Source organism: Melospiza georgiana, chromosome 17, assembly GCF_028018845.1.
Source record: "Melospiza georgiana isolate bMelGeo1 chromosome 17, bMelGeo1.pri, whole genome shotgun sequence".
NCBI lineage: Eukaryota > Metazoa > Chordata > Aves > Passeriformes > Passerellidae > Melospiza > Melospiza georgiana.
In genome coordinates this window covers 14906477-14926420 of record NC_080446.1, presented here as the reverse complement: position 1 = coordinate 14926420, position 19944 = coordinate 14906477, and the positions used below count along the sequence as shown (strand labels likewise).

At 43.4% G+C, this 19944-nt stretch overlaps 1 protein-coding gene across 4 annotated transcripts in view; it reads right to left on the bottom strand.

The window, feature by feature from the left end:
* NDRG3 (NDRG family member 3) overlaps nucleotides 1-19944 on the bottom strand; it is a 57751-nt gene that overhangs the window by 22689 nt on the left and 15118 nt on the right. For all 4 annotated transcript variants that reach the window (XM_058036065.1, XM_058036067.1, XM_058036068.1 and 1 more), the window contains 2 exons: nucleotides 8877-8981; nucleotides 3384-3419 (listed from right to left, as the gene is read on the bottom strand). In XM_058036065.1, the coding sequence (XP_057892048.1) occupies nucleotides 3384-3419; nucleotides 8877-8933 (93 nt within the window). In that variant the 5' untranslated portion in view covers nucleotides 8934-8981. The remainder of the gene's footprint in view (nucleotides 1-3383; nucleotides 3420-8876; nucleotides 8982-19944) is intronic.

Here is a 19944-nt window from a genome sequence, read left to right as displayed (position 1 = left end):
TTATGTATCAGGGTTAGCTTTTGTTGCTTGCATATGAACAACAGTTTAAGAAAACCAGGACAGCTGTATCTGGAAGTCAGCTGTACCAGAAAAGCTAAAAGCTTCCTCAGACACATTCACCCCAGAATAACAAACTTCAGAAGTAGGAAGAAGAAGAAACTTGTGCTGTTGACTTTGCTCTGATCTGATCGTGGAAAGTTACTCAAAAATAAAACCAAACATACAGGGAAATTAATAGAAATTCACAATGGCATTACCCCTTTTCACCAAAGACCTTACAAACCTTAAATATACATGTTCCATTGAAAAGTAACACATGTCAAATATACAGAAAACAGTGTGGGGAACCTGTGTGCCTGGTCCTACACACCTCCTAGAGTCAGTGACAGTGCTAAAGACATGTTACTGAGATGGGATTAAACTAAACACTTCTCCCATTCGTAAGCATGGCCCAGCTGCAGAGAGTATTTTGAAATTCCAGATTTCAGACAGAGAGAGGTCTAAAAGCATCACACAACTAACACTGAGGGTGGCTGTTACTCTGGCTGTATCCAAGGAGAAGCTAGGGTAGGAACATCAGTCAGTCCTGGAAGGAGCTGGGACCCTGAGGTTAGTTCAGTTGGTTAAGAGCATGGTGCTAATAACACCAGAGATGGTGGGTTCAATATGGGCCATTCACTTAAGAGTTGGACTCAATGATTCTTGTGGGTCCCTTCCAACTCAGCACACCCTGTGAAATTCTAGCATAGAGTTACAGTAAATGACCTCAAGGCCAAGAGCACAGAGTAATACAGACAAATAAAACAGGATGTGTTCCAACAGGGAACACGTTGGATCTGCACTGCTGACAGGGTTATCAACAGTGCTGACAGAGGCTCACCTTTCCCTCACCACCCCTTCCCCTCACTGCACTGTCTGCAGCCCTGCAAGCACAGCTCAGGATGTGGTCAGCCCCAGTCAAAGCTACAGCTTTAACTCCATTTAAAACAGCTTTTTTTCAACTATTAGAAAAACAAAAAGGTCTGAAATGCAGATCTCACATCACTGATGCCAAGGTATCATATTGCAAACACTACACTGTATAAGATAATAAAATCTATCTCACAAATTCTTTAAATTTTGCCTGAAAACTCATCAGGGCCCTTGCAAATGTTGCTGCTATTGGAAGGTGATTGAGAGCTTCACTGCACTGGAACTGGAAATCATCTTCCAGTTATCAGCTTCCATCAGTCTGTGGCCAGTTTGTGCCTATTCTTGTCAAACTGAAATCCTCCCCAAGGCTCTTCCTCCCTGTGAAACTCACGACAAATTAAAACACTGCCCCAGCCTAAGTGGGTGGGTACAAGAGGATGTCCCTTCCTCTGAAAGCCCTGGTAACCTTCTTCACTTCAAATTCCCCCCACACTGGTAAAGCCACACAAGTTTCACAGAGGCCTGGATGTGGCAGCCAGGTGTGCTTTGCTAAATTAAAAAGCAGCAGTAATTTTTCACAGGACACAAGCTCAGTCTCCATGTGTAAGCACAGTTCCTGGCACAAGCAACTGAGACAGAAAACCCAAGGATCCAACACAGCATCCATCCTCTCTGGCAGATTTCAGAGACTTAAACCAGCCTTTGCAGTACTTTCCAGCTATGATGTGGGGAGAATGTCAAGCCAGGTGTGCCCTGAAACTACACCTTGCAGGGAGAGATGCTGGAGGAAGGAAAGGCTGGGACAATATTTACAGTCATGAGAGACACCGTGTTAACATCTTGCTAAAAAAAAGTATTCTACATTAATTATATGGTTTCCCAGAAAGAACATCTTGCCTCCTGCCTCACTGGTGATCTACAGTAAAGCACAGAATCAACAAGCCTGTCCTAGCACTCCCCAGAGTACCACTCCCTGGCTGCAGACCACTCAGCTTTTCCCAAGGCTCAGCCCTGGAGAGGACAACCACAGCTCTGGGACATGCTGAGTGTGCAGGTTGGTGACTGCAGTGACAGCTTTCTGTGGGGTTTGCCCAGCTTCAGATCTGGTTCTCTGTTTAAAGAAAAGTGCAAAGAGGTTTTCCTTGTTGAGGGAAAGTGTAGAGCCAAAAGGCAGCAGCTACACAGAACTCTGTGCCAAGGCCTCTTTCCCACCTTCCCACTCTGCTCTGGCTCCCTCAAGCCATGCTGCTCACAGCCAGGCAAGGTGTGGGAACACCCAGAGCTTGGGTGGGTCAGTGGAGAACTGGCAGCAGAGGCCAACACACAATATATTCATATTCTTCCCAATCCTGGCACGTAGACCACAGTAGAAGTGCTGTTTACACTTAAAGGCATTGTACCTATTTTTACCCATTACCCATCTGACATGGGAGCAAACTTTACCTCTAAAGGTAAGAGAAGATATAGATAGATGGAGACATGACAGTTCAGGAAAGTGTTTTAAATCAATTATCTAACTTTATTTCAAAAGAAAAATCATTGCTTAACACTATTTCTGCTTTCCAGAGAAGGAAAAAATGTGGACTACCTTCATAGAACTGTATTTACTACATTCCTGCTGTGCATAGGCTTACAAATGGTTTCCTGGAACCACCTACATCAACAGACTTGTAGTAAATTTATCGTGATGTTGCCAGCCCCTAGTGTGCTACAGCAGTGCTGTATGACCTGCCCTGTGCTGAGCAGAGGACTACAGCCTCCAACTGCTAGAGAGAAACAATAGCCACTAGAAGCATACTCCCATGAGAGCATACCCTTTTCATAGCTCAGTGAGAAGGCAGCAGGATAATCTGGAACGGGAAATGAGCCTGTGCTCCACAAAATGCCCCAGAGAATCTGAGTGCTCTGTTCTGCTATCACAGAGCATGTCCTCTGTCTTAGATGCTGGTGGAGCAATCACTTCTACGAAAGGATTATTTATTCCTTTGGCAAGCAGAGCCATTGGGCTCACCTCTGTACCATCAATAAACTCCTGGAAAACAACCATGGCTGTGTCAAAACAGGCCCAGCAAAGCAGTGTGCTGTACCTGGGGCAGCTCTCTCACTTCCCTCTCCTCTCAAGACAAGTAGGTAGAGCATGCAAGCTCCTCCTTTCCCAGCCAGTGAACCAGATGGGATGTGAAAGAACTGCAGTGTTTCAGCACACTGCATTTTTCCAATAAACTGTTATTCAGGAGACCAGCCATCCTGCAAGGTGTTGTGCAGCCTTGGCAGAGCAGTCAGCACCTCAGAACTCAGAACCTTCATGCTGCTTGGCATGAAAGGGTGAAGGGCAATTTCTGTCACTGGATACATTCCAGTGCTTATTGAACAAACCTTAACAGGAGCTAAAATTAAAATCATCTCTCTCAACATTACTGCTGAGCTATGGGGAGTTACCAACTGATCCTGTCTCCTACACATGATCTTACCTGACAGTCGAAGTCCTGGAAGTTGCGAGCTGCATTCTGTTAATGAAAAACAGGAAAAAAGAAAAAAAAAGAAAAAAGGAGATCAGCACAATGCTCCAGAACACCTCCAATAACAGCATGAAAGCTTCCCATAGAGAACTCTGTTATAGCACTGTTAAGACTGGCTGCAGTCAGGTAAGCAGTGAAGTGCAAGATCTGTACAAGCAAACTCCATGCAAGATCTGCCCATTCCTATACAACAAGGTCCTAGGGCTGTAGGGAGGCTACCAGCCAAGGGAAGTGAGTACCTGTGTGTGTAGCTGAGAGTGCCCAAGCAGGGACAGATGCACATAGGAAGGACACTGGCCACAGCTGGGCTGCATATGGGACTGGGTTTTGTCTATTCCTGGTGTCCATTAACGATTTGGATGCAAAACTCCTGAAGTACTACTGCTGGGATCTCATGTACTGAGTGCAGGAAAACAAGCCATGCAGTCAGCTTCTGTGCAGCCACTGCTGCGGGTATGGGATTGTTCCATGACACAGGGACCTGGCAAGCTCCTGAAACGCAAGTCCATGGGAACTGCGCACAGTAGCTCATCACTGACTCTTCCCAGAGGGTGACCCCTTGCATGCAGGTGAACACAGTCAGTACAGCACCCACTTGGCATCCTGCAGGTTAGAAGATCTGCAAGAACCTGTCCATGTGCCTATGTGCTTTGTGAAACACTGTCTCTAACCACACAGTAGGTTACATCACCCACAGCTATCAGCAGAAGGCTGAGCAAACCACTTGAGATGGCATCCCAGCTTAGGGATGTGTTTTAGGCATAGCACCCATTATGACTTGATACTGGCCAAATGTCAGGTACCCATGAAAGCCATTCATTCACCCTGTCTTGTTCTCATCTGGGCACAGGAGAGGGGAAAACATTACCAAAGGGCTCATGAGTCTCAACTCATGAGGACTGGGAAAAAACACTCTAAGGGCAAAACAGGTTCAAATTTAAGGTATAAAGTAAATTTATTATTAACAGAGTCAGAGGAGGATAATGAGACATAAAATAAGCCTTTAAAACATCTTGTTTTTCCCCCAGCCCCTTCCTCCTGCCCACTGACAGTGCAAGGAGACAGGGCATGGGGGTTTTGGTCAGTTCATCACTCGTTTGCTCGGGAAGAGGAGTCTTTTCTTTGCTATGTCATGGGGCCTCTCCTATGGGAGACAGCTCTCCGTGCACTTCTCCAGCGTGGCTCTAATCTCATGAGCAGCAGTCTGCCCAAAACTGTCCCCCCAACACTGCTGCAGTGTGGATCACTCGTCCACAGGGTGCAGTCCCCTAAGGATGGGCTGCTCTAGTTTGGAAGCAAAGGCTCTGTCTCTGGAGGCAGGGGTTCTCTCTCTCTATTTGGGTCTTCCACTGGATCACATCTTTCTCTGGTATCCACCCACTCTGGCAGGAGCACTTTTCCCATGGGCTGTGAGTGGATCTCTACATCCCCCATGAACTTCGTGCCTCACAGGGGACAGTTTGTTTCACCATAGTCCTCATCATGGCTTGCAGAGGAATCTTGGCTTTAACACTTGGAGCACCTCTTCCCCCTCTTTTTCCACTGACCTTGGTGTTGCCCTGTTGTTGTCCCTCACATGTGCCCACCTCCTCCTCTTCTGTAACTGCAAGTAAAACTGGTGCTCATAGGTGCTTTTGATAACGAGTTCTGCTAATTCAAAGATTCCTACAGGATGCTGCAGCTCCGAGAGGTCAATCTCATCGAGGTTCTGTGCCAGAGAGTCTCTCACCGTGTTTCTGCTGCTGGCCACGCGGCCCCGCCACCACCAAGCGGGCAGTGACGGCCACCACGGCCCCGCACTATTTAACCCCTCTCTTCCTGCGGGGCCTGGGAAGGAGAGGCTGCTGCCACTGCCCCTGCCCTCTTCCCACGACACAGCTGGCTGGGGCTGGCCAGGCAGTAGAGGCTTGCCACGCGCTGCGTCAGGACAGCAGCAGCCGTGGCGCCTCACCACCCCTGGAGAAAACTGCGCATGCGTGTTTCAATTTTTCTTACCTGTGTCATCACAGAGGCCTTACCAGCCTCTCTAATTGGGCCAACAGCACGTCCATCTTCAGAGCCATCAGAGATTGGCTCTGCTGGACATGGTGGAAGCTTTTAGCAGCTTCTCACAGAAACTACTCCTGTGGCCCTCCCTCACTACCAAAAACCAGGCTGTGCCAAATCAAAAGAGCACCTTAGTACTAAAATTAATAGGAGAAAACTAGGATCACATATGGACAACAGAAACACTACAAAAATTTCTTCTGGCTGAGCACCCTCATTCTTCCCCATGTGTAAACACATGGCTGTGTTTTCCTTGCTGCAGAGCCTTGTAAATAAAAACAAGGGTTGCTACCTATATTCTGCACTTTGAGACATTTGAAATATCTGCAAATCTGTTTTAAGAATCCATTCCCCTCTTTCCTCCTGTGTGTTAAGTATGGAACTCTGGCCATGTTTTGAGCAGGACATAGCAAAAACCACTAAATCCTGAGTACTGGGGAAAAGAAAATAAAAACCAGTCTCCTCTTATTTCAGTTTGAGACCCTGAAATTAATTGAGATTTCTGACACCATCACCAGCTCATGAAGCAGGTCAGTTCAGTCACCCATTTCTTTATGGAGAAACGAGAAATGTCTGTATACTGCACTGGATTTGGATGGTGCACGCTGAGTAAAAAAGAAGGTGATCAGCATTTGTACTTAGAAAAGTCTGAGATTCCCCAAGTGAGTGGGGAGGAAATGACACAAAGCAAGGAATGAGGCTCTTAATTGGGCTGCTTGTTGTCAAGGCATCCCATGAGGCAAAAGAAGCTGATGTGCCCTGACTCTCACATACTTGATTTTAACACACTGAAAACCTGACTTTAAAGCATTTATTCATTGTCTTAATTTGAGAAACTTTAAGGTGAGTTTTTCAGGCCTCTAAACATGCCATGGCTGCACCTCAAAGCACAGAGTTGCCTTGGCTGACTTAATCCAGCCTAAGGGCTGCCCATTTCATTTCCTGAATCTGGCTCTGATATTTCAATAACTTTTCACTGAGGCTGAATTAACAGGAGTCAAAGGTGCCAGAATAACCAAGTGTCACTGGGATATTTTTTCTGATCAGGCAATACTCTCTTTTTCTCTCTCTTTCAACAAAATGGGAACATTTGAAGTTCCTTTGCTTCCCCAGTAAAAAGTGGCTGCATTTTAGTGAGCCTGAACGAGGTGAACAAACATAGCGTATTTTACTTTCCTGCACTTGATATGAGCTACACAATAATTATCATTAAGCTACACGCAAACAAAATAGTGTTTATATTCTTCAAAAGTCAAGTTTGTAACTTTTTGCGGATTTGAGGCAGAAAAAAGCCAGGACTCAGTGATCCACAGTGGCATTACCTATAGTTCAGACCAGTGAACAAGATACAACCAATTTCCACTTCCACTGGTAATTCCACTGGTTTAAGAGTCTGAGACACCAGAGTGTACCGTAGCCTTTATGTCTGAGGAGTTCATGAGCACTCACTCATTAGCACCTTAAGAGTGTTACTGTACTATTTCTGGCCATTAATCCATGCTGGTTCAAACTCCTATATCTAAAGTGGGCTGTCAGTAAAAACCTTAGTGAACTCTCAGCTCAATAGATTTTGGACTCTGATATGTTGCACAGAACAGCAGGTTATTGCATCACACCCTCATGCTCCATAAACTATGTCTAAAAAGTACACATTTTTTCTCAAGCTTGAAAGCTCTAATAAAGGCCCCACCTTGGAGGTGGCTGCTCCCTGAGGCCCTCATTTTGTAAAAGTGTGAAAAGGAGAGCCACAGCATATTTCTCTTACCATGCAGTACTGAGGATGGTTCTGGAGCTACCCTTCATATTTCTCCCTACTGAGATATTAAATATTTCCTGTAACTTCAACACTGAGTTAAGCAAAGAAGTAATCATTCTGTGTGTGCCCTTCTGCACCCTGGTTAACACTACTTGGTGTTCTGTTTGGGTGAGAACTCTGCATTTGAACCACAATGGACACCACAGTAAGAACGGGATGGGGCTGACCAGGCAATACTTGAGAGAAAGACTGGAAACTTATAAAGGGAAAACCACTTTGATTTGGCATACCTCAACGTCTCTGACTTTGGTCAGCCAACTGAAGCAAGGGCAATCTACCCAGTTCAAATACAGAAAATCTCAGGAGAATCATGAGCAAGATCTGGGCCACTGCCTTTAGGAAGTTTGTCTTCTGTAAATGTTTCTCTCTTGTTTTGAAATTACAAACTGCCCTCAACGCCTGTATTCCATATTTTTATTTGCTGATCTACACTGATTTTCTACTTTCAAGACTCACCCTTCCAGGAAACATTTTTTTTTTAATGGTGGAAGCCCAGAAGTTAGCACTAGTCTGTCAGATCAGGCAGCTGGACTGCAGATTTCAGCTGAGTTTTTAGATTTTACAGACACTAAAAACAGATAAGTTAGAACACTAAAGAAATGAGTGAAAACTAATGAGTACAGATTAAAATATAGCAGATTTCCAGAGATTTCACCCATTTTGTGGGGGACAATGCAGTCTTCTGCAAGCACACAGTGAGTGGACAAAGCACCACAGACAGCCCTTTGGCAGCACAAGCCAGGTCCTGATCATCAGCCATCAAACACCAAAGCCTTAGGAACTCATTCCCACATCATCAGACTTGGCTGTGAGCTATGGAAAGTGACCAAACCACGTTGCTCATGATCCCAGTTTGCAGATGCAAGATGCTAGATCTTCCCTGTAGTGAACTTAGGCATTCTCAACAACAGTTTGTGGCAGAATCTACTGAGCCCAGATGGCTCTTCCCCAGCCTACAGAACACAGAGTGAAAGGCTTCAACAGCTACTGCGATACAGTGATTTTCCAAAGTCTCAGTATTGCATAAATCTGGGCTGTTCTAACTGGGGTCTGCAGACATTAAAAGGAAATTACTCTCCATTACTAAATCCAGGGAGACAGGGCTATTTTAGGGGTCAAAACACTAAAGGATCATTTAAGACAGAATATTTTCAACAAAAAAAAAAAGTTAAAAAACCAAACCAAACAACAAAACAAAACAACAACAATCCAAAACCAACCAAACAAAAACCAGGACACAATACAGCACTTCCCTAACAAGGAGAAACTTATTAGGGGTTCTACAGCTACACCAGGTCAGGAATGGGATCACCTTTCCAACTGCTGTCCAGCCTTTGCAAATCCTCAGTACGGGCATGACATACTGGCCAGGACTCCAAAATTACCTGAATTGGTTTGGTCTGTCTTTCCTGGAGACTTTGGAAGAGTGGGTGGTGGTAGATTACCAGAGTGGGGAAGAATTTACTGGGTTTCAGTACTTAAGGTACTTCAATTTGTGGACAGATTCTGGCAGCTAGGGCTCCTTGCCAGACACAAAGTTATCCTGAGTACACCTGTGAGGACAAAGCAGCAGCCAGCATTACCTTGTCATTCAGGAGTGGTTTGATCTCTGTCAGCTGAACATCCTGCAGTTCATCCATTGTGCTGGAAGTAGAGCCAATTAATCCTCAAAGCAGCAAACAGGGAGTCTGAAACAAAGGCATATTGTTAGAAACAGCATTACAAGATATGCTAATCAAAGAATGCTGAGAGATTTTTCATTAGACTTGTCTGTGCTTCAAATTAAGCCTGCAAGAAGCTGGTTCTTGATGCAACACAAAGCACCTGTAAAATGCAGAAGGCAAACCCTGTGCTGGTCTCACTGTGTCAGTCTGGTTACTCCTCGCCCTGCCCACAGAAAGCTGCCCCTGAAAGCTCAGGCCTTTCAAGTGAGAAACTGCATCTACTTCCATGCTTTGCTGGTATTTCAGCCACAGCTTGTCTGGAAATGAACTGGAAATTACCTGAGCAGCAGAGTGAAAAACTGTTTAGTATGTGGTAATACTGACTTCCCCTGCCATGCCCTACATACCCAAACCCCAGCATCCTGCCACCAAAGGCAAGGCTGTGCTGTATTCCTGAGACATACAGCCAAAACCACATCCTCACACAGGAGACAGAGGTGTGGAGATCCACGCTCCTTGCTGGCAGAGCATAAGAGAGTCCAGAACTCAGGGCAGCCCTTGCCATACAAGGTGAGATATAAAAATGGCCCCAGATAGCGCTGGTCCAGTGAAACATGCGCAGACAACACTGTTAGCTTGGCAGCCCAAACCATCACTCTATCAGATAGCGCAGAGTCAGCAAAGGAAAGAAAAAAATGTAATCAACAGTATTGAAGCTGCCATCCATCTGTAGGAAATTGCTGTTAGCATGGAGCCAGAGGAGAAATCTTCGAGTATAAATACAGCAACGAAGATGGATGAATAATATGGCTGAGTTTACAAGGCATTTAATTTTTACTCTAGACACTCTAGCTGTGTTTCTAGACAGAAGAATTTCTAGTGCAAGCACCTGCAAGCAACATGAAAAGGGCTCTGGCAAGAGATGACCACACCTGGTGGTGCAGACTACCTGGTTGTTCAGGAAAATTGTACCTATTATTGCAGATGAAATAAACAAAGTCATCAACTTCATTTGATGGAACAGAAGTAAGCATGTGGTGGACTTCCTGGGCATCAGCTGAGTGTGCCACCAAAATACTTTTGAACACTGTTACAAATCAAATTATTTGTCTAAGATATTACAAGCTACTAACCACAGAAGAAAAAGAGTGGGAAAATAACTCTTGTGTTCACCACCCACCTTAATTCAACACAAACGTGCTGGGGAGGAGGGGTCCTCCTCACCCCAAATGCTGCAAAGCTGCACCCTTTGTGCCAAAACTAACACGGGGAGGGGGGCTGAAGCCAGTCTGTCACAAAACAAATAAAACCAAAATACCTTTCCTTCTGAAAATCAGCCATAGGAACATATGTCTCTTTTAGCTTTGGGAAACTCAATTATTTTTCTTTTTCAGACTTCTTTTGCTGTAAAACATACCAGTTGTGAGAGTTTCAAGAAATCAGTTAATCTACAGATAACAGCCCCCTTACTTCACAATGAATTTTTATTCAGAAGAGGAGTAAGAGCCATTATGTAGTGCACTCTAAGCCCCAGAGGAAAGCTCTTTACTGTCATACTGCTGAGATATTAGGGAATAAAAAAAAAAAAATTCTACTAAGGAATTACAACTTCCATATATACTGGGACTGATCAAGAGCTCAACATCTACCAGGTTCTCTCCAGAACAGCATCACATGAGGTTACAGACACAAAAGGAATTTCAAACAAGCATCACAAAGCTTATCTGCAGATAAGGCACAGACAGGTGACCCAGTACTAGAATGACCACCTTCACCTCATTAGTGGGAGAGCAGATCCCTTCTCTTATGCTCCTGCTGGTAGCAGGCAAGAAGGTCATACTTATTCTTGGGGTCACCCAAGAGACAAAGAAGTTGTCCACTCTACCCAAAGGAACAAAAAACTGCACACACACCAGCCGCCTTTTTCTGTGGGTTTTTATATACGTGGGAGTTTTCCTGAACCTTGAGTTCACACCTTGCATTTTTGCCTAAACCAGAGTCTAAAGAAAAGGAGGACACCAATATAATAATCCCTCTCCACTGAGCTGCGGCTGACCAAAGAACATATCAGAGCACCAATTGCTCTGCATTAGATTGCTCAAAGAAACTTTTGCTACAGCCTTGCAGATATCTCTTCTATTTTCCCCTGAGCTACACAAAGTCCCAGAGAGGCGTGAGATGCATCCTACACAAATCTGCCCAGGTGTGCTGTTTGCTGTCAATACAAGCACATCTATGAAGTGTGCAAAGTCTAGAGCAGGAGAGACACACATTTTGTACCCATGCACTACATTGTTAATCATTTATTATATGAGAAGAATAAAAACCTAGTAAGGGTTCAAAGCAAGAATTATCAAATGCATTTATCTTGTCAACTTGGATTTAATACTTGGTCTCTAGATATAACTACAGTGCACACAATAAGCAATATTGAAACAACTCTGAAATTAATCTGATCCTTATCTTCCTAGTGCACTATTGCTCTAAATGCTGTCTCAAGGGAAGGGGGTTCTCTAGGGCAAGATGCTGTTAGCCATAATGTGCAATATATGCTGCCCCTTCCTTAAAACAAGCTGGATAGCAACAAAAAAGGACTGCTAATTTAGATGCTGAGATTTATGTGAAACTTCCTTGAGACAAAAGAGACAACCTTCCTTAACACCACTGGGTTCAAATAGCTGCGAAAACTTCTGTAGGGAAGTTTGCAGAAGAGGGAGACTTGCTTTGCAGAGAGTCTGCAGCACAGTCAGCCCGGGAAGCTCCTCAGCACATTCTCACCCAGAAGTAAGAACTATGAAGGGTCCCTCCAGTAGGGCCCAAATGCTGAGGTGAGCCAGGAAGTCACTAACAACTGCTCTAATGAGAGCAAAATCACACAGAAAGATTAAACCTGCACAGCCTCAGATAGTGGATTTTTTTCCTAAAAATTTAGAGTCTATATCTATTCACCTAGCTTGTAAAGTTTTTTCAAGACTTTTTGAAGGAAAAGGCATAGGGCGTCACCATCACTCCTTGCAAGCAGCTTTCTTAGCTTGCTGAACCAGCTCTTCCCAGTCCACTCACTGGTGAGCTCTCCAGAAAATGGCTAACACAGCCTCAGGACTTCATTTTAACCTGGTCAGAGGGTATTCCATTGGCAGATGCACATACTTCTCTCTTCCCAAGATCGTAGCAAGCTCAGTGTGATTGCCCCAGATTAAATCTGGTTAATATGTCATTACAGCATAAAATCTACTAGCTGTATAAGACTATTTGCCACAACTTCACCTGAGCACCCTGCTATGCCAACATAGCATGTGTTTTGGCTTGAAACATGGCAAATGGGCACATTTGAGCAAAAAAGGCCTAAAAAACTCTCAAAAGAGGATGCTTTGTAGTAGAGAGATCTTTGCAGAGCACATCTCCAAGTGCAGAAGCAAAGGAAAGGATGGGGTGTTGGTGAGCTGGGCTATCCTCCCTTCCAACTGTGCCAAGACTCCTTGTAAAAGCTCTGCAGACTTGTCTGCCCAGGAGCCAATTTACTCCCTTCACTCGTCCTGGTATTTAAAGAGACAAACATGTCATTTCATAAGCTGAACACAAGTTTAAAATACCACAACAAAGCAACATAAATATTCATAACACTGAAAAGATTTTTGTAGAAGTCAGGCCACAGGCAAAGCAAAAGGTTTGCCTGAAACAATCCATGTATAAATGATACATTTTTTTTCTATAAATGGCCCAGTAGCACCTGCTTTGCAAGTATTCCTCTTGCCTCTGTTTATATCTTACTATAAATACACTCAAATCCCCCAACTGAAACTATCTATCCCTTTCCAAAGGGTTCTTAAAGGCTGAAGTAGATTCTATGTTCCTTGAAAACCAGTAAAACAAGAATCTAGGAAAGATGTGGTGAATTATTAAGCACAGAGACTAGAATCAGGGTAGAAGACAGAAGGCTACAAAAAAACAAGGCAGGCGAACTCCAGAAAGAAACCATCTACCTATAAATAAGATCTTAAATACATGTTTGCATGTTTACTCTAAGACAAGGCTGCTCTCAATTTACATCATTTCAATATACAAAGAAAGAAATTGGAGTTAAGTTCAGTAGTCAAGACCATGAGTACTACAGGCCTGGACCCACTGAGTGTGAGGTGCAGCATCTGTAGGTTCTGAGGCTCTGCTTTCTGCTCATTGAAGCTCTGGCACAAGTGCTTCCTGCAGGGTTTGGAGCTGCAAGAGCTGCAGAGCTGCATCTTGAATTCAAATCTGTTTTCTTATGGAGAAATCTCTTCACACTATTCAGGAACTCAGTGCAACCAAACCTGGCATTCAGAGGCTAAAAATTCTTGGGTTTTCACCTCAATTTGACTATAGCTTATAATGTGTCACCTCCATAGGGACTCTTACTTTGTATATTAACCACACCAAGGCAAAATTACACCCATCAGTTGTCAAGCTATGCTACAAAACATGGCATTAAATGTACCTAAGCATATGCTCCCTCATTTGGCAGACAAGCTGAAGAATCTCCTCTCTTGGGACTCACAGCCATGACAGGCCGGGTAAGGTTCCAGAGAACCACTCCCTGACAAGCCAGCTATGTCTTATAAGATGGAAAGCAGAAGTGTTGCTCCCAGGTATGCAAATGAAGATGAAAATAAACCCACAATTTACAACCCATGCCAGAACCAAAGTACACTATCCATGATCTGCAGGCTTACTGCTCAGGCATTTATTTCTTGAGCCATTTTGCTGTGTAGCTCATCACTGCAACTTCTCCCTTTCTTCATAAGGGGATTCCCACTTCCTGTGCCTCCTGTGTTGTTCTCCCATGGAGGGGAAAACCAGCTGCCTGGCAGGGCAAACCACAGTCATGGCATATAGATCTCAGCTAATTTTCATTTATGGGCCTTGAGACCCTTGGGCATTCCTGCTCTGTTGTTCCTCTGCCCTGTGCAAGCCTCTGGACAGCAATGTGCTTCCCAAAACCTGCACAGGCAACTCTGTTTTCTATACTAAAATGCTGGCTGACATGGTAATATTCCAGAGAAACAGGCAATGAGCCCAAATTCAGTCTCAAAGTATTTTCCAAGGTTGCTCACTTTGCATTCCAGCTCATGTATTTTTGGAACCATGCCACATGGTGCTCCACCTCTAAGATAAACTGCGTGCCTACAAAAAGAAATTGTGTTCTGCTTCACCAGTGCAGTCCCAGGTTCCGCTGTTGCCAAAATGATTTTTGCTTTTATATTTCCTTCATATATATTCATAGCTCTGTAGATTATCGTTGCATAGTTACATAGTTCCTAGCTAACTCCAGTAGTCTTCCCTACCCTTACAGGCAGAAAGAAAAAACACGTTCCTGAGGCTCCAAGCTCTGGGGGCCCATGGTTAGACTCTCCGGGAGCCAAGGCTGAAACCAGCTCATCGAGATACATTTTCATAAACAAAGTTTAATTCTTATCTAAGAAGGGGGAGAAATCACAAAAGGAGGAATTACCTCATCACTTCTGCTTCTAATTGGGGATTCTTGTCAATTATACTAATTTGCTAAAATTACAAAGCTGTATTCACCCTATGTGGGGGTTGGCATTTTTCCATATCTGCCCCTGGAGGCCCCCAATAAAGATCAGCCTGTATATTACCTCCTATACTAATGTTGTCTCAAAAGTGTTTTGTTTTATTCCTAGTTCTTTGAGGCATCACTGCACTTGAGCAAAGCAACAGCAGCTTCCTATGCCATGATTTTACATCCCTGGAATCTGAGCTACACCTAGGACAGAAATGTCAGCTGGTGCATGTAAGTTTCTAAGATGTTTAAACAAGACCTACATTTATCAATGGTTTTGTAAGAAAAAGGTCTGTGCCTAGTTTTCCATTAATTCTGGATGAATCCAATTTTAATTAAAAGCAATGTCATACTGCTATGGGTGTAACTGAGCTCAGCAACAAGGACACTGTTCCTGCCGAATGCCTGAATTAACAGGGATTGACTATAGGGCTGATCAAGCAAGAATGCTATTGAAGCCTTTAAGTGTTTTACATTTTCTGGATCAGTGCCCCTGAAAACAGAACTATGCTGAGCTCCCCTATACAGGACAGTCCAAGAAGTTTTAGAGAGGTGACACCCAGGATATAAACTGGAATGAGAAATTTCTGTGATGAAAATTGTGTAAATTATTGTCTTTGAAAAAGTCTCTTCTGATAATGGTATCCCTTGTAAATGGCTTTGCAAATGAAATAAGCTGTGACTGTTACCACCATTATTATGTTAGGGTTGCAGTGCTGGAGACAGGCACCCGAGTGCACCAAGGGTCCAAGACAACAGCCAATACTTGTTGATGGACAAGCCTTTTACAGGGGGCTCCAAATTCCTGCCGTTGAACACCTGATTGGTCAAGATCTCACTGGCAATGATAGGTCTCCATTCAGGACTGAATGGGATTGCCTGGGGTCCTCAGCTCAAGCTCCAATCCAACCTACCACTGCCTTACCCAGGAACTTGTTTACCTCTGTAACAAACTAGGCTAGCCAAATTGGGTTTCTGTTATGGCCAAATTTATCTGTTCAAATTTATCTGTTCAAATCAGCTGCAGCTGTGACAAGTCACGTTACTCACATGATGTTCTATGTCCTTTGCTGCCCAGTGGCATCCCACTAAAGCAACACCAGTGTTAGCCAGTGTCAGAGCCCACAGAGCTCAGACTAAACCACAAAGACCTTCTTGCCAGTTTCGTGGTGAAGGACATGTTCAAACGGATCTGTTCCAAGATGCTTTCTGTCTTCTGGGTTAACTACTCCCATCAGCCCTGTAGTTCAGGATGTCCCACCCAGGCACCGGTGAGGGCTCCTGAGGGTTTTGGCTACATGTTTGCCCAAATCAAAACAATCAGCAGTGTCACTATCGAGGCATCCACAGCACTTTCTGCTCCTGCAATCTCCTCCCTGTCCTGTGTCCCCACCCTTCAGCACTCACTATGTGCAGCTGAACTAACTGCTCCCCAGCACACACCCGCTCATGGCAAGTGGGGAAAACACTGTCTTCAGCAGGAACATGCTTTTAAGCAGCTTAGGATGAAATCTGACTGCTTTCCGCCACATCCCCTATTTCCTCTGCAGTTTTATTTTCAAGCTTGTTTCTGCTTCATTTCAGCCATGCTTCCTACTGATCGACTGTGTTTTCACACTTTAAGTGAAAAAAAATTAATCAAATGTGAATACATATTGCATTGAGCAAAGTAACGCACTCCAGAGCAAGGTGGATTGGAAATCTGTTTAAATGAGATTTGAATAATGATTTTTATCATTAAATACCACATTTCAATTTACTGAAATTTAATGCTGATTTTGCATTTTATTTATCTTACTGAAAAGGTTGCATTTTCGCTGGCTACTAAACATTAAATTGCAGTGACTCAAGGCCAGGTTAGATGGGGCTTGGAACAACTTGGTCTAGCGAAAGGTGGACTTAAAGGGCCCTTTCAACACAAACCATTCCATAATATAACCATTCCACCAAACTGGGCCTTCTTGCTGTCTTGTGAGGAACCAGTATTTAAGTTATTGTATAGCTGAACAAAGAATTATTTGGACCTCAGTTTTCATATTTTCTAATGCAATTTAGATTGATATTTTTTAGTTCATTTGTGTGGAGTGCTACTGGGACAGCAGAAAAATATTGAAATCAAATGCACAAGAAAATTTGTAGAGTAACTTTCTTTTAAACTTTGTGTTCACTCAAATATATAAATTGTACAACCTAAACCCAACATAGTAATATATTCACTGGTGAAGGTGATCCCTTGGCATGAACAGGGTAATACATATATATACATACACACACAAATATATGTGCAGTCTGGATAAACCAAACTTAAAAATAATCACAGACACATGCAAAGTTCAGGAAGAACAAATAATTCTGCTCCTCAGCAGCTAAGAAGACACAAATGCTTCTTCACAGCCTTCCACTGTGCTGTGCATGTATATACATCTAAATCACTTCCAGTGTCTTTGCAGCTTTTTTTCTTCACTCAAACTTGAAAAAAAATTTTGGGTCATCAGAAAGTAGTATGCTTGCAGGCAAAAGCTGATCAAACACTTGAACAGCTCCAATTTCAAGCTATCCACTATGGTGGACATGGGAGAGTCCATAAGTTTTATCACAGCAAATAAGTATTGTTCAATATGAAATATTGATGGTTAATCAGAATATCGAAAAACATAGAAGACAAATATAAGTCTTGGGATGCAGCCTGCTCTAGCTGCAGGCTGCTTGCAAAAGGGGCATTCACAGGACCAACACAAACTTTAAGACCATGTTGTATGAAAAATAAATTACTAAAATAAGATTTTTATTACATGCCTTTTATCCCTTCTTCATTAATAAAATAATCCTCTTATGCATGCAGTACTGCTCCTTGAGCTTCTCAGAACAAGCTCATTCCTAAAAAAGCAAAGGCCTATCCTGTGCCATTGAAGGACAACCTCTTCTCAAGTATCAGTGCCATTACTTCAGATTCATTATGACTGCATACAGCTGTCCCTTCCAAAATTTCCAGTCTGTGAATTTGCTTCCAAACAGAAAACATCCTTGTTTATGTCAGGCTGAATTGCATGTCCCTCCTGAGGCAGCTGGCCAGGAGAGGCAACTCCACTTAGCACAGCTAAAGACAGTAATGGATACACGACAGACCAATTCAGGAGGTAATTTCATTACTCATTTAGAACCACGGTGAGCTTCTGCCAAAAGGGATGCTCCTGTCCTCCCCACACCAGAGAGAACTTCCTCCCTCTCCTTCCCTTGCACCAGGCTGATGATTATGCTGTAGCATGGCAAATCAGATCTCTTTATTCTCTCTCTCATGTTTTTTCCAGGGCTACCTTTCACCTGGATCAGTGAACTGACTGATGAAAAGATTCCTTGTGTGCCACCTTTTTTTTCTAAATCTATCAAGTATTTCATTTGAGGTTGGATTGTAAGAAAGCATGTGCCTAGGCAGCATTAGCTCTTCACCTGCATCAGAGAGCAGACAAAGTACATGCTCAGGACACTGCTGGATGATATGCAGGGGCCTGCACTTTACTTCAGGGTATGATAAATCTAATCCATCTAGATAGACTGTATACAGAACACAGGACAGAACTCTAATTTTGCTAAATTGAGTCACCTTGTTGTAGGGTATTAGTTCAGGACATATAGAGGAATTAGTTTCACCTCATAGCCTCTGAAAGAAAACCCAGACCCTTAAGCTCTCTCCTTTGCTCCATCCCCTTGCAGCCACAACCCAAACCCTGCCTTGGGGTCTGGCATGCTTGACTGCAACATGAGCAAGTGTAATGCAGACTTTTTGCCAGGCTAGCTTTCTGCTGGTTTAGTGAGCTGAAACAGCTTATCAGACAGTTACATAAACATTAGAACCAACTCATGTAATGAGGACCAGACATACAGTGAGTGACCTCTGGAACTGCCTTCAAATCCTGCAGTCTGAGCTGAGGATCACATACAAAAGGGTAGGGAAATACATTCACAAACTCATTAGAGTCTTTACGGTGCTCTGTGGATACAAGTAACTAGGGCTATAAATGAATACCTGAGCACACATCAGCATGGACATTTATGTTATAAATTTCTGAAATGGATAGAAGCCTTTTGATAAACCAGGTAATAATGTCTTATTTCACAGAGGGTAGAAACACCCCTTGAAGTGCTCAATGCCAGCCTGGATGGGGCTTTGAGCAACCTGGTCTAGTGGAGGGTGCCCCTGCCCATGGCAAGGGGTTGAAATGAGTTGTTTGAGGTCCCTTCCTACCTAAAGCAGGTTGTGATTCTGATGCAGCAATGGACCACATTTTCTTTCAGCCACTGTAAGCATCCTCCCTTACAAATTACAGGGGCAGTTTGCAAACACATGCATAAATACAACAGAGACACAGAACAGAAAACACCAGCTACTTAAGCCAAACATCGCTCATAAAAATGACTTGTGTTTGAAGTCAGTTATAAAACTGCAAGTGATGTTTTTCATAAAATAAGAAATTCTTTTCTGCAAGCAGCTGGAAGCCAAAGGCAGGTGGCACTCTGTACCAAACACACCTTCCCAAATTCTGTCAGATAGGCCTAAGGAGGAAACTGACTTACTCACCAGGTTGCATGTTCACTCAAACCCAATTTGGTCTCTAGATTTCCAGTGGATGTTCTTGGTTCTGGCTGCTTGTGAGTTAAGCTGTTCCTGCAAAAGCTCTGGTCATTACTGCCCGAGATCTACAAAAGTACAGCAGGCACATCCTCCTATACTTCTAAGATCCAAGCCCTTGCCTTCCTAAAATGCTAACAGAACTTCTGTTTCCCTTTTTCTCCATCCTTCTTTCCCTCCCTTTCCTCATTCACCCTCACATCAATTCCTGTTAAAATCTGAGTAATCAAAATGAGAAACCAAAGCTATCTACTGTGTGAACTGAACTGGGTAAACAACTTCTACCAAAAAAAAGAGCAGTTTTTAGAAAGGTAAGCTGAATCTGTATAGCTTTTGCTGCAATATCTACCATGTAAACGCAGTAACTTCTTTTTTCCTTACCCAAACTTCTCCACACCAAATTCCATGGGTTAGATCAAGTCAGAGTTTACTTTAACAGGGTAAGTTAAGGTAGTTCCTACTAAGTGAAATTCAGTTAGGTGCATTTGGAATATAGAAAATATTCACATGCTTAAGACAGTTTCACATCACAGATCTTACAACGGAAATCCATTATCCCAAGGGCAACTGCCAACTAGGATGTGCAGTTATTGTAAACAGACTCCCAGAAGATTTTACTTCTTTCAAAACTAACTGAAGATCTCAATACAATTTATTTAGTTCTAATACTCTAGTCCTGAATAAAAGTGGACCATCACATGGGTTTAATGCTTAACCCCTCCGTGTTTAGAAAGACTTGATTACAGCAGATCAATTCCTGATTTCATCCCCTAGAAATCAGCATGAGATGAGGATGCACCACACCA